A 12,913-nucleotide genomic window follows, 5' to 3' on the forward strand; every position below is an offset into this window, starting at 1 on the left:
TTGACTTGTTTTCGAAATAATTCGAAAGACTCTCGAGGACCTCTTGTGCTGTGTTCGAAGTAGTTTAAAAGAATCTTGGGGATCCCTTGCTTTGTTTTTGAAATAGTTTGAAAGAATTTAGAAGATCTCTTGGTTTGTTTTTGAAGTAGTTTAAAAGAACCTCGGGAACCCTTTTTGTTTTGTTTTTGAAGTACTTCGAAAAAATCTCGGGACCCCCTGTGTCTTGTTTTTGAAGTAGTTTGAAAGAATCTTGGGGCTATATTTTCTTGTTTTTGAAATACTTTGAAAGAATTTCGAAGACCCCTTGTGCCTGATTTTTGAAGTAGTTTGAAAGAATCTTGAGATCCCTTGTCTTATTTTTAAACTAGTTTGAAAGAATTTCGGAGATCTTTCGTCTTGTGTTTGGAGTACTTTGAAGGAATCTCGGGAACTCCATTTGTTTTGTTTTTGAAGTAGTTTGAAACAGTTTAGGGGACCGGTTACCTTGTTTTTGAAGTAATTTGAAAGACTCGGGAACTCCTTGTATTTTTCTTTTAATGTATGTATTATGTAGTTTGAAAGAATATTGGAGATCCCTTGTCTGTTGTTTTTAACATAGTTTGAAAGAATTTCGGAGATCCCTTGTCTTATTTTTGAAGTAATTAGAAAGAAACTCGAGAACTTATCTGTGTTTTTTTTAAGTAATTTGAAAGTATTTGGGAGTCTAAAAATTTACCGACGCCTGAAAGGTCGAAATTTTACTTCATTTAATTACGGCGCCTCTGAAAAATTCCCGATTTCCAAATGTTCCCATCCACTCTTGACAATGACAATACTCTTCGCTTACGCTCGGGGAGTAAAAGGAAATCAATTCCGTTACCTTCCATTTCTAATTCAATTTGTATAGAGTGGTTATAGGATAAATCCCTTACTCTGTAATTTACATTTAAATAAAAAAATATATATTAACTGCTAAAAGAATATTAATTAATCAAAAAATGATTCAAAATATATTTGAGAATAAACGTAGAAGGTTTAAGGTGTGTTTACACAAAGATGGAGGTCAGTTCCAAAATTTTTGTGGTTTATTTAAATTCCAAATAATATCTTTTGTGTGCTCAGGGTAAATCCAAATGTAATTGTTAGATATTTAGTGTGAGTTAGACTTTGTATATCAAGTTCTATCATATTTCCTAAATTGTTTAAAATTGTCTAATATTCCTGCTAGATTGTCTAGAATTTTTTGGTTTTATTTGTGATAAAATTTGCAGACCTTCCGTAATAAATGTAAAAAAGTGCCCGTAGTCGATTAATTGTAAAAAAAATACAATTTTGTAAAGATTAATGATCCAAAATTTTGATTCTGGACAGCAACGGAGCATGAAAACAAAACAACATTTCCAAGAGCGCAAATTAAATACGAAAGCCAATTCTGTAAAAATGCAAACAAAAACAAATATTCCGTTGAAATTTTAAAAAGTAGCGATCCAAAATGTGCCAATGATTACAAAACAGAGCAAACCGAAGAGTTCAACCGGCTAAATTCAATTAACGATCACGTTGGAAAGCAAGTATACTCTGAGGCATTACGCTACCGAACGTAGCGCACTAAGTTTCCGCTTGAGCGCACAGTACTGAAACGTATATTTTAATCCGGGCATAGCTCCCGGAAAAAATATTAAATAAAAATATTAACAGCGAGTTTACGGCTCAACTGTTGCTATGTGCAAAACAAAAGTATAAATTATATTTTATTCAGTATCGCTACATGGTTTATCCATTAACGAAATAAATTACATTGTTTTAAACAACTTATTCGAAAAAGTGTGCTGTGCATATTTGCTTTGATAAAAAACAAGCTAAACCTCCGTCTAAATCGAAACTGACAATCACGTCCTTAATTTTCAGGATTACGCGTATGTTACAGAACTTTTTCATTAATTTAAGTTGATTTTAATCTTCTCTTCTAAATACCACTAAACCTCTTACCTCTTGAGGGGGGATGTCGTAAGTTCTCGTACGCAAATCCACCCTGGCGTAGGCATCGATGCAAGGCAGAATGAAGAAAATACCTGTCGAACAAGAAAAATGAACATTAGTGAGTTTGTAACTGGGGTGGATTAATGTTTAGACTGAACGTCAGCGAGAATTTCGTTAATAATGTATAAGCCGATTACAAACTCTCTAGGGGCTGTTATTTAATAAAAATCAATTTTTGCCATTGAGGATTTTAAATTAGACGATCAGAACACTGAAATCGTCTGCGATTTCAAAATGTCTCCAATAAATATTTCAAGATTGTAGAGCGGTTTACTACTCAATTTGCGGCATGCCTGAGAAGTTGAGTGATTTTTTCGAGAAACTGATATCGTTATGCGGTTCAGCCGAGTTTGCTCAAACATATCTGCTTATGAAGTTTTCCAACAATATCATTCCACCAAGAACTACTATTTATCCGAAGTTTGCTACACAGAGTCATGAAATAAAACGCCGCCATCTGCTTCCCCGCTCATTTTTCACGCTGCTTTTTCCTAAAGTTGTACAAAGTTTGTTTTACTTTACAAACTTCGTTGTCCACTTATGCAAAAGTTGAAATCTGAACCCGACAGACCAATAAACGTTTGGCCAGGAATTTACACCGAAACGCTTTTAAACACTTTATAAATTCAAATAAAACTTTCCGGGAGATTTTTCGCTACACCTGTCCGCACTGTGTTTTTGCTCCATCGATCAGCACGTGTGGTTGCCACGTGACCAAAAACTCAAACACTCTTCAAATTTACATACTAAAGATTCAGTCATTGAAAGTATTAATTTTGTCGCTCCGGGAGCACGCCTACGCCTCAAAACAATAATAAAACTTCGTCTTCCTGCGTACTCTACGGTGGAAACTTCACTAGAATCTATAGCGGTAAATAGGGAAGTTTTCAGGGCTTCCAGATTGGAATCTTGCTCCAAAGCGAGTGAAACAGGAGTTGAGGTTTGTTCGGCTCGTATTAATTGGAATCCAATAACGGCGTTTAAATTGATGGAGCGGAAAAGTGCGGTGATTGATTCGAAACATGTCGGATGCATTTCGAAAGCTCCCGGAAAAAAAGAAATGAGAGAAAAATAGAACGTGCATGTGAGCATGCACGGGATTGATGCGAAAAGCACGAACTCAGAAAAAAAAGGAGATTTTTTGGTTAAAAAAAACATGTGTAGGTACGTGCTTGCAACTGGCATCTCTAACGGATGATCCATATTTAATCCCTTAATGGAACACCGGACTCGAAAAATATCTGATTCTGTTTATACATGGTACACGGACAAACAAAAAAAAAAACAAATATTTAGCGTTAAGTTGTTCCAGTATGATTCCCTGATGTCATTCAAAGCTACAGTTCCATATTCAAGTATCTCTCAACGTGCTAATAGAGACATTCTGAGTGTGTTTTGAGTCGAATTCTAGGATTGCAGAAGCTGTTTCTTAGAGTTATGAATAATAAATTATCCTTGCTGCTCATTGGCTATTACAACGATGGTGAACATAGTGTTTGAAATTATTTATCGCTATGCTAAAGATAGATTTATCAAGCAAAGTCGGGTTACTCAAAATATATTCCGAAATGAAGATTGCTTAATAAAACTGAATAATGCTTCCAAAAATATCACTGCATAAACAAATTTATATTAATTTGGCGATCCTACTTAGAATGTGCAAATAATATGCTTCTATACATCTGATTCAGTAATCGTATGGATGTAGGTATATAAAAAAATCAAAACTGGGCAACTCAGGTTTACAATCAATTGAGAAATCTATGGAATGGATGGCTCTCAAAGTTTATCACGCAAAATCTAACACTAACAACCATTTTTAAAATTACGAATGGAATTTATAAAACAGTAACGTTATGATAATTTTGTTGTTTGTTATAATTAAAATATTTAGTATTCTTAAAAACATTGAATAAAATTTGTTGTCAGGTTAACGGATCTATCTATATATTTAAAAGATGTTAGAACTCCTTTCATCATTCTTTTATCGCCAGACCTTCCTTGTTTATTAATATTGATTCAAACGTACGTCACAATTTTATAGATGCATTAACTCTCAATAAAAAGGTTTCCTGACAAACTTACGTGGCTTTTAACGGTAATGAATAGTAAATGTCTGAAAACACACTCTATTGTGGAAAATCAAACATAGCTAGTGTGATGAAGGTTTTACTGAACATGAATTTTTCAACCTGAATGAATGATAAAACACTGTGAGCAAAAAAAATTATTGTTCTTCATACATCCAATTTGGTACCATGTGGCTTCGAAAATTTCACTCAAAATAGTTTTGCGAATTTTTAAGATAAACTCTGTAAATTAAAATAAAGATATGTCTGCAGCGTTAAAGTAAAAGTAAAGAAGGATGCTATTATGCATAGGTTTCAAGTGAATTTTACAAAATGTATAATAACAGTACTGTATTCCAAAATTTTCGGGATCACTAAAATCCATTCATTAATTTTTTGAGCCATCTGGACATGTAATTAAAAAAGATATAAATGCATTGATATATAAGAATATAGACTCATATTTCGCAAATTTTAGATACAATAATTCGGTAGTGTTTGGATGACGTCATAAATTTTTGAAGGAACAAACGGATTTTTTTTTATTTACGATTTGCCAATATTCGATTTTGCGGTTTAAAAGTTTAATTATAAAATGTTGTTATATATAATTTTGTTTTTTTCCAACAATCTGGATGCCCAGGGCAAAGATCAAAAGGACTTTTATATTAGTTTTATAAAATTTTTACCACATTAATTACGCATAAATTTTTGAAGTGACGTCATTACATTGTTGGTGACGGCTAGACAAATTTTGTTAGTGTTTTACCATCTACGTGATATTATTCAAATACACATAAAATTTGACAATAATTGCTCCAGTCATTTAGGAAATTATCTGTGTAATAAAAATCGACACAGACAGACGACAGACAGATGGAAACGGGAATCATGTATTTTAGTACTCTAGGGGTCATTAAACGGCGAGAAAATTACTTCGTTAGTTTAAGCTCTGAAAGTAAAAATGAAAATAAGGTAATATTCGAAAAATGGCATTTTCGTCTCGAACTTCGAAAGAGCTAATTATCACATCTGTTGTACTCATTATATTATTATTAATAAAAGAGGTTATAAAAACAGACTCTACTGTTTTTGATTAAAAGGATCGTTAGTTGTGTGAAATATGCCTGAAATAAAAACGGTAAATAAATAGGTTATTTCAGAACAATTTCAGGTTTTCCGAAAAATTATACAATTTGATTTTGCGAATTTAATCTTTTTTATGAAAACTCCTATAAGTTAAAAAAAATATATTTAAGTATGCAATCTTAAAGTAAATGTAAAAGAAACGTGCTACGCAAATTATCTATTGACATCATTAACTAATGTTGTATTGCCAAGTTTTCGGGAAAGTGGAGTAAGCCAATCCGGATTTAATCAAAAAAATAAACAGGCTCAGTCATTCATTTTTTTGAGACACACGGAATAAACAATTCTAAAAAATATGAAACCAATGTATAGACTCATCATCACCATATTTTGCACAACCTCGACAGGATGTATTTATATATGTTATATTTTTTGGTGCAAAATTTACCATGCTTATGATAACTTAAAACGTCTACAAAATTTCAGAGCATTCGGTTTTGCAGTTTCAAAATTAAATTGTAAAGTGTTGTTATACAACTTTAATTTTTTTGTTTTTTCTCAGGTAAAAAATCAACACGAATTAATAAACTACACTATGTTATTTCGTACAATTTCGAGGTGACGTCATCGCATTGTTGGTAGGAATGACTAGACAAAGTTTAGTTAGCGTTATACCATGTATTGTCTTCCCAGTGTAAAGTGGTTTTTATGATAGGTCCATTGTGTCGAAGTTGATGATGGGGACAATGGAGTAAATCCCTAGCCATAAATAAGAAACTAGTCGGTTCCTTGCAGGACCATACTTTATTATTCAACTCATATTGTCCGTACTAGGGTAATCATGAGGTGATAATGTTTATTATCTTGTCATAAAAACCACTTTGAACTAGGAGTACCATATACAATCGGTCCGGTAGTTTCGGAGATTATCTGTCTAACAAATATTCACACGGACCGCAGACAGACAGATTGAAACGGAAGACGTATAATTTTTTACTGCTTTTGTACACTAGGGATCATAACACAACGAGAAAATGTGAAAGTAGACAGTGGCCCAATGGACTCGTTTATAATACTCCCTTAGCTTACTCTTGGGAAGAAAAAAGAAATCGGTCGAAGATTATTTCAACAGAACTTTCCTCGCGCACGAAGTACAATGCAACAAATCCTCCTTTTTTGAAAAATTATACAATTTGATTGGATTTACCCTCACTTACAAAAGGTTGTAACACAGTTTGGACACATTAGCATGTTTGAGCAAAACAGTTTCTTATGCAGTTTACCTTATGCTTACACTTATAATTTATAATTATAGTTATAAGCATAATTGTAACAGTTATGCTGACGGCTTAGGACCTTACATTGGCAAGCAGAACTGACTTTCTGACACGTAAATTAATTAATTTTGCATATGAATTATTTAGAAATTTTGGCGACTTGTGATAATATAGAAGATGTTCAGAACTACTCAGTGCATCAGTTAATACAAAAAGAGTTTCTTTTCCAGTTGCGACATAATTAGAGTTCTAAATGACACTGACTGACATTGTAAAAAAATTCTATTGTTGTCAATATAAGATATAACGATTATGAGTGTTATAAGACATACGTTATAAGGGTAAGTGTAAGCATAAGAAAATGTTTTGCGCAAACACGCTATTGTGGTGTGGGGGGTAAAGAAATCAAAACGGAATCATAAACCACAAGTACAAGAGTATGTTATTTTATAAAATTTAAATGGTGTTTACAAAAAATAAGAAAAATTGAGGTGATATCTTCAAATTGTTGGAGAAATCGATTAGACCAATTTTGGTAGGGTAGTTTAAATTAACTATTTAATAAAAATCGACACAGACGACAGACAGACGAGAACGGAGGACCAATTTTTTTGTAGTCTAGGAGTCGTGGAATGTCGAGAAGACATAAAAGTAACTACCTAGTAGCCCGATTTCATTTTGTTTGATAATAACCCCTATAAATGAATATAAAAATAGGGCTCGTCTAATGTAGATATTAATATATCAATTACGTTAGGTTCAATGTAACACTAATAACAAACCAATAATACAACAGACAATATTACAGTGTATAAAACTGGTGTACGATTACTTCGATAGAACTTCCCTCGTTCTTGAAGTACAGTCCAACATATTCCGCTTCTTTGAAGAATTATAAAAAAAAATTGTACATGCTTAACTTCGATTTATGTTTATACATCGAAAGAATGTCTCGTAGAAATTTGTTTAAATTGAATAAGTTGTCTCCTCAAAATACGGGACGAAAATTATCAATTAAACCACAATGGAACAAAATGTTTTGAATATGATTTTTATTATAATTCATATTTAATAATAATTAAATGAAGACGTGGGTAGTCTCACATTTTCTAGAAAATGAGGTTCTTAATTTGATTAAATAAATTGGCTGAATGCAATAAGTATAATCCGACAAATCCAGCTCTTTAAAAAAAATTGTAAAATTTGATTTTACGATTTTCCTTTTATGGTAACCGCTGAAAGTCAAAAACCAGGGTAAAATATATTTAAAGCACATAACTAACGGGATAAAATATCTTTCAGCACTAGGTAATATCAATCTGAACCTCAAGTGTTTATTTATATTTAAACATCGAAAGAATGTCAAGTAGAAATTAGTTTGATTTGAATGAGTTTGTCTTCTCGAAACAGGACTAAAAGTATTAATTAAACCACAGTGGAACAAAATGTTCTAAATATTAAGTAATGATATAATATTGTATAATTCTTATTTTATCAGTATAATGTAAAGATTAAAAAAGTTTTTTTTTAAGCAAAAAAGCATTAAAAACATAATCATATTACAAATCAAAGAACACTTCTTAGAACTTTGGATAAAATATTATTTTTATCTAGACTTTATATTTTACACACGTATTTCAGTTTTCTTTAAAACAATTTATGATTGTAATATGTTCCAAGTTGTCCACTGTAAAATTTTTTCGCCGATCATTTAAAATGTGTTTAAAATTGGAGAATGTGCGTTCAACATCCACACTCGTTGTTGGCGCAAATTTGAATTTTGCAACTAATGTTGAATCTAACTCCAAATTTTCCACCTTCTGGCCTTGTAAAACACGAGCAACGTCGGAAAGAACACCGAAACCTGCATTTTTATTTAACACTTCGTCAAGTTTTTGAGATACTCTAGTACCAATATCACCCCTTACAGCGTTTGCTTGTTGTTTAAATTCTTTCACTAAGTTTATGGCATCTACCAACAACATGTTGGGTTTTTCTAAGTTTTCTATTACCTCACATAGGAATTGATAATTGCTTCTTAGAAAAGCTAGATCTTGTCGCAAATCTTTGTTTTCCAAAATATTTATGCAATCTTTAATCGATTGAGAAGAATCTTCGCTAAACTCCGTAACTACTTGCTCAAATTCTTTGATATATTTGGTATAATAAAATGTGGCCTGTAACCATGTTCCCCACCTCGTTATAATCGGCTCTGGGGGCAATGGTATGTTTGGAAATTTTTCCTTAAAATGTTGCACTCTTAGTGGGGCTTTAACAAAAATCTTTTTACCATTTGCCACTAATTTATTAACAGTAGGAAACTGTAAACGTATTCCTTCAGCCACTCTGTTTAAACCGTGTGCAATGCAAGTAGAGTGAATTAAATTGGAGTACAATATTTTTAGATTATTCCCTGCTTTTAACATATAACGATCTATAATCTAACATTTTCAAACTTACTACATACCCTCGACTAGGGAAATTTTCTTTTAAGATTCCAACAATTAAACTTGCCACGTATCTTCCACAACTATCGGTTGTTTCATCGACAGCGAACCATAAATAATTATCTCCAATGCGATGTTTAATTTCGTTGTAAACTTGCTGAAACACTGGGCCTACATAATTTTTTCAGAGAGTACTTTCAACCGGAATATGTCAATTGCAGTGTTTTTCAAGAAATTCTTGAAGAGGGCCTTTTTCCAATTGTTTTAAAGGTATATTGGACTGGATCATCATTTTACATAAATCGAAATTAAACTGAAACTGCTCATCTTTTGTGGAAGTAGATGCAACAGATTCATGTATGGTCTGCTGTTTAATTTTAGAAACTTCAAACATTTTCTTTCTTTCTACATGAAGAGTCGTTCTGACATGTTGCGTCACGTTATATTTTTTATCACTTTGAATCTAAAACAACGTACATATACAGGATTAACAAAGGAAAACAGATAAAAAAAAATTAGTGGGCTTACGGTTTTCACACAAGCTCTGTGGAATATTTTACTTTCGGCATTTTTTTTAAATATTAGTAATATTACCAAAAAGAACTCAACATGTAACAAGGGAAAACCACGTATAACACTGTACTACGATAGATGCGATAGACTGATGGTTGTGAAATAAACGGTTCATTTACTTAAAAGTTTCCATTAGAAAAATTTTAAGGTAGGTAGTTGGGTACAATAATCCTTTTTTCTAGAAAATCTTCAACGGTCTTGCCGCAAAATGCCGAAAAAGAACATCTGGTTAAAGGCTTTAATTCATTATCAACGGAAGTAAGGATTTAAAGTTATAAAATCTATGGAGTATTTTTTCAATCCTATAATAAAATTTTATTACAAACGACCGGAACCTATTCACAGAAAGGGTCTTAAGTAAGTGTACTTCAATGGTCAAGTCCAGGTAAAATGCATAGGATACGATACGGCTAACTAACAAGTATTTGTCATCCCGACAAGGCCGGCATTTGAACAAAATATGCATTAAAACACATATTCGTCGAAAAAAGCATTAAATAAGCATATAAGTTTTAATATGCATAAAATTAAAAAAAAGCAAATAAGCATAAAAAAAATGTGTCAAATGACTCCAAATTGTATCATAGTTACAGATATAAAAAAGTGCTTACATTTTTCACAAAAAGCATTAAACCTAGAAATCCGCTCTCTATATATGATATATAGTATACACCACGTATTTTGTTTTATATATTCTAAATGATCAAAGTAAAACTATCGAAGCAGCCAAAGCATATTCAATTTTCAGTAACAGAGATGAATTGTTACTGAAATAAATTATTAATGTTAAATCCAGAATACATTATGAATGATGCAGCGACTCAACCTGTTAGCACGCAGCCATTTCCGGAACCACAATCTACACGTCAAACTATGTCGATAGCGGCGGCGGCCATGTTTAAGGACTAAAATGAATAGACCTATTTCTCCTTTAAAAAGTGCGACAAATTGTCTGGTTAGGAAATGGAAAGCGAGGAACACGTTCTAGACAAAGCTCGTACGAGATAACATAATAACACGAATATAGAATCGCCATAATGACAGCAAAAAATACCGGAAAGTAAAAAGGACAGAGTTATATTTCTATTTCAAAATTTCACTAAATACCACACACGTTAGAGTCACATTACTAAGAACTGCAAGTCAACGTATGTCGAACTGAGATAGCATACAAACACGCCCAGGTTGAAGTAGAAAACTGTGTGGAATGTAGCCCCTGCAGACTTTAAACACTTACACACATCGACATTTCACGTTCCTTCGTTTAATTAACCTTGCCCCTGACTTTGAAATACTTCTCCTTCGGGACGAGAAATTCTTCTTCGAAAAAAACACTGTCACCTTTGGTCTTGGTCACAATGCTTCGATAGTTGTATTTTTCATTAAAATAAACAAGCAATAGACTGCTGTTACGTATACAAGTAGATCAACATTTTTTGAATATGAAATGAATTCGAGTCTCCGACACAAAAAATACAATTAACCAAACGAGGTGTATAAAATTGCAGAAGAGGCCTTCAACCTCGCACTAAAGCGCGCAAAAATAAAAAAACAAAGATCTTGTCTTCTAACGATATCAGGTTCCCATTTTCACCGAGTGGCGTTATCAACACTTCAAGCCGCACGAAAAGACAAACACAGAAAGAAGCATTAATGACATAATTAAAGAATCCCCCCGCGACTCAACAACTGGTGTGGAACCCAATTAAACGGTCACCAAAACACACAAACTTCCGTCTCGGGAATAAATCGAATTATAACGAACTTTCCTTGTTCTATTTGAGTTAAGAAAATTGCGATACTCGCGTTCGTCCCTAAAAAGCCGAGTGCTACACTGGAGTTAAAGAAAATTAACTCCAATTTTATGCATGGGAGCAAGTTCGAAACAAAACAAACAGAATTTTCAAGGCGGATATTCAGGTGGGCAATCGATTAAATCGTATGTAAAAAAAAATTAAAGGCAATCTGCATCGCACACTCACTGCTGTAATATTATTAGTGAGTTCAGGAGTTTAACTCGGGGAAGTTTTTCAATTACGTTAATGTAAATAAGTGAGTGTAATGAATTGCTGTAGCTGCAAGGACGTAAACAACGTTGCATGACAATAAAGCACAACAGTGTCAGACTGATTATTAAAAAGCTCGTTGTTGGTGGATGTGTGGACCACATATTAATAATTTTATCTGTTGAGCTAAGTAGCATCCGAAAACACTGCTTCCAACATTACTACCCTATTAAAACGAAACCGTTATCTAAAGGCTTGCCTCCCCTCCAGACTCGTAAAACGAGCTTTATGACCATGAAAATGTCAATCGAGTGATTAAATATTTAAGAGGCAAGTTTCTCTCCTCCAACTTTGTACCAAACTGCCAAGTCGCTGCGTAGTGAATTATTAAGAAAATGTAAACAAAAAGTGACAAGTTTCACGTAGTCAACGAAACTGAACGCAATGCTTACCTGGTCCTTTAGCGCCTCCGGACAAAAGACGACCTAAGCGGAATATTACAGCCCTCTCATATTCCTGGACAACCTGAAAATAAAAAATTACGACGCAATTAATTAAGGCGTTTATGTTTTGTAATAAAGACGACGAGAATGGTTCAAAGAGGGAAAAACCGTTCTCTTTGCTCGAGATTAAACTCCGGATTATGACATAAACGTGTTCATTACTTCGACTGTGAATAATGCAAGAGAAGGTTATGGATCCGTGAGTTCTTTGCTACGGACTGTTGTGCTCTTTTATTGTTTCGTACTCAAGAGCTTAAAAGGAAATCGTTTAAGGATAATTTTGACACAAGCTGTTACACAAGGGTGCTTACTGGAAGAACGTATCTCGTTTTTTTATAGACAAAATGTCCAAAGCGCGCGTGCGAAACGAGTTCAAGTGGCGTAAAAGCATTTTACACTTGAGTATCCTATACATTTTTTCTCCGAAAATTAGATGCACTCTTATATTAAAAAAATGAATAAAATGACTTCCCTTTATGACAGAATTATCGCTTGGAACACTCCTTTCGAAATTAATCTCGACCTATTCGTAAATAATAACAGTAAAAGCCCCACAATACATCTTCCAATTACTCTGTTGTTGCAAACTCATCGTAAAACATTTAATTTGCGGGGACGTCCGTTACATCTGCAACTTGGTCCATTTTGGAGTACATGTTTTCAGCGGAATTCACTCTCGTAATTTAATTTAGACAAGGTTTATTTTGTTGCAGTTAACTGCAGAGAATTTCGTTCGTGGTTGACAAGTTAATTACTCCGTTAATTAATTCTCAATTAACGAAAATTCTGCAGAAAAATAGCCGAAATTAATTAAATTAAACAAACATGATGGTTATTTCGCCCTGATGCAAACGAAAGGAATTATTTAACCATTCTGAGCAGCGGATTTTACGCGATCATTTAATCCCGCTCCTCGAAGATCCGCTAATT

At 33.2% G+C, this 12,913-nt stretch overlaps 1 protein-coding gene across 7 annotated transcripts in view; it reads right to left on the minus strand.

The window, feature by feature from the left end:
• LOC135127922 (uncharacterized protein) overlaps nucleotides 1-12,913 on the minus strand; it is a 187,137-nt gene that overhangs the window by 35,476 nt on the left and 138,748 nt on the right. For all 7 annotated transcript variants that reach the window (XM_064054620.1, XM_064054621.1, XM_064054619.1 and 4 more), the window contains 2 exons: nucleotides 11,933-12,005; nucleotides 1,969-2,051 (listed from right to left, as the gene is read on the minus strand). In XM_064054620.1, coding sequence (XP_063910690.1) covers nucleotides 1,969-2,051; nucleotides 11,933-12,005 — 156 coding nt within the window. The remainder of the gene's footprint in view (nucleotides 1-1,968; nucleotides 2,052-11,932; nucleotides 12,006-12,913) is intronic.

Source organism: Zophobas morio, unplaced genomic scaffold, assembly GCF_036711695.1.
Source record: "Zophobas morio isolate AGI-343-1 ecotype UQ-CSIRO unplaced genomic scaffold, CSIRO_AGI_Zmor_V1 ptg000012l, whole genome shotgun sequence".
Classification (NCBI taxonomy): Eukaryota; Metazoa; Arthropoda; class Insecta; order Coleoptera; family Tenebrionidae; genus Zophobas; species Zophobas morio.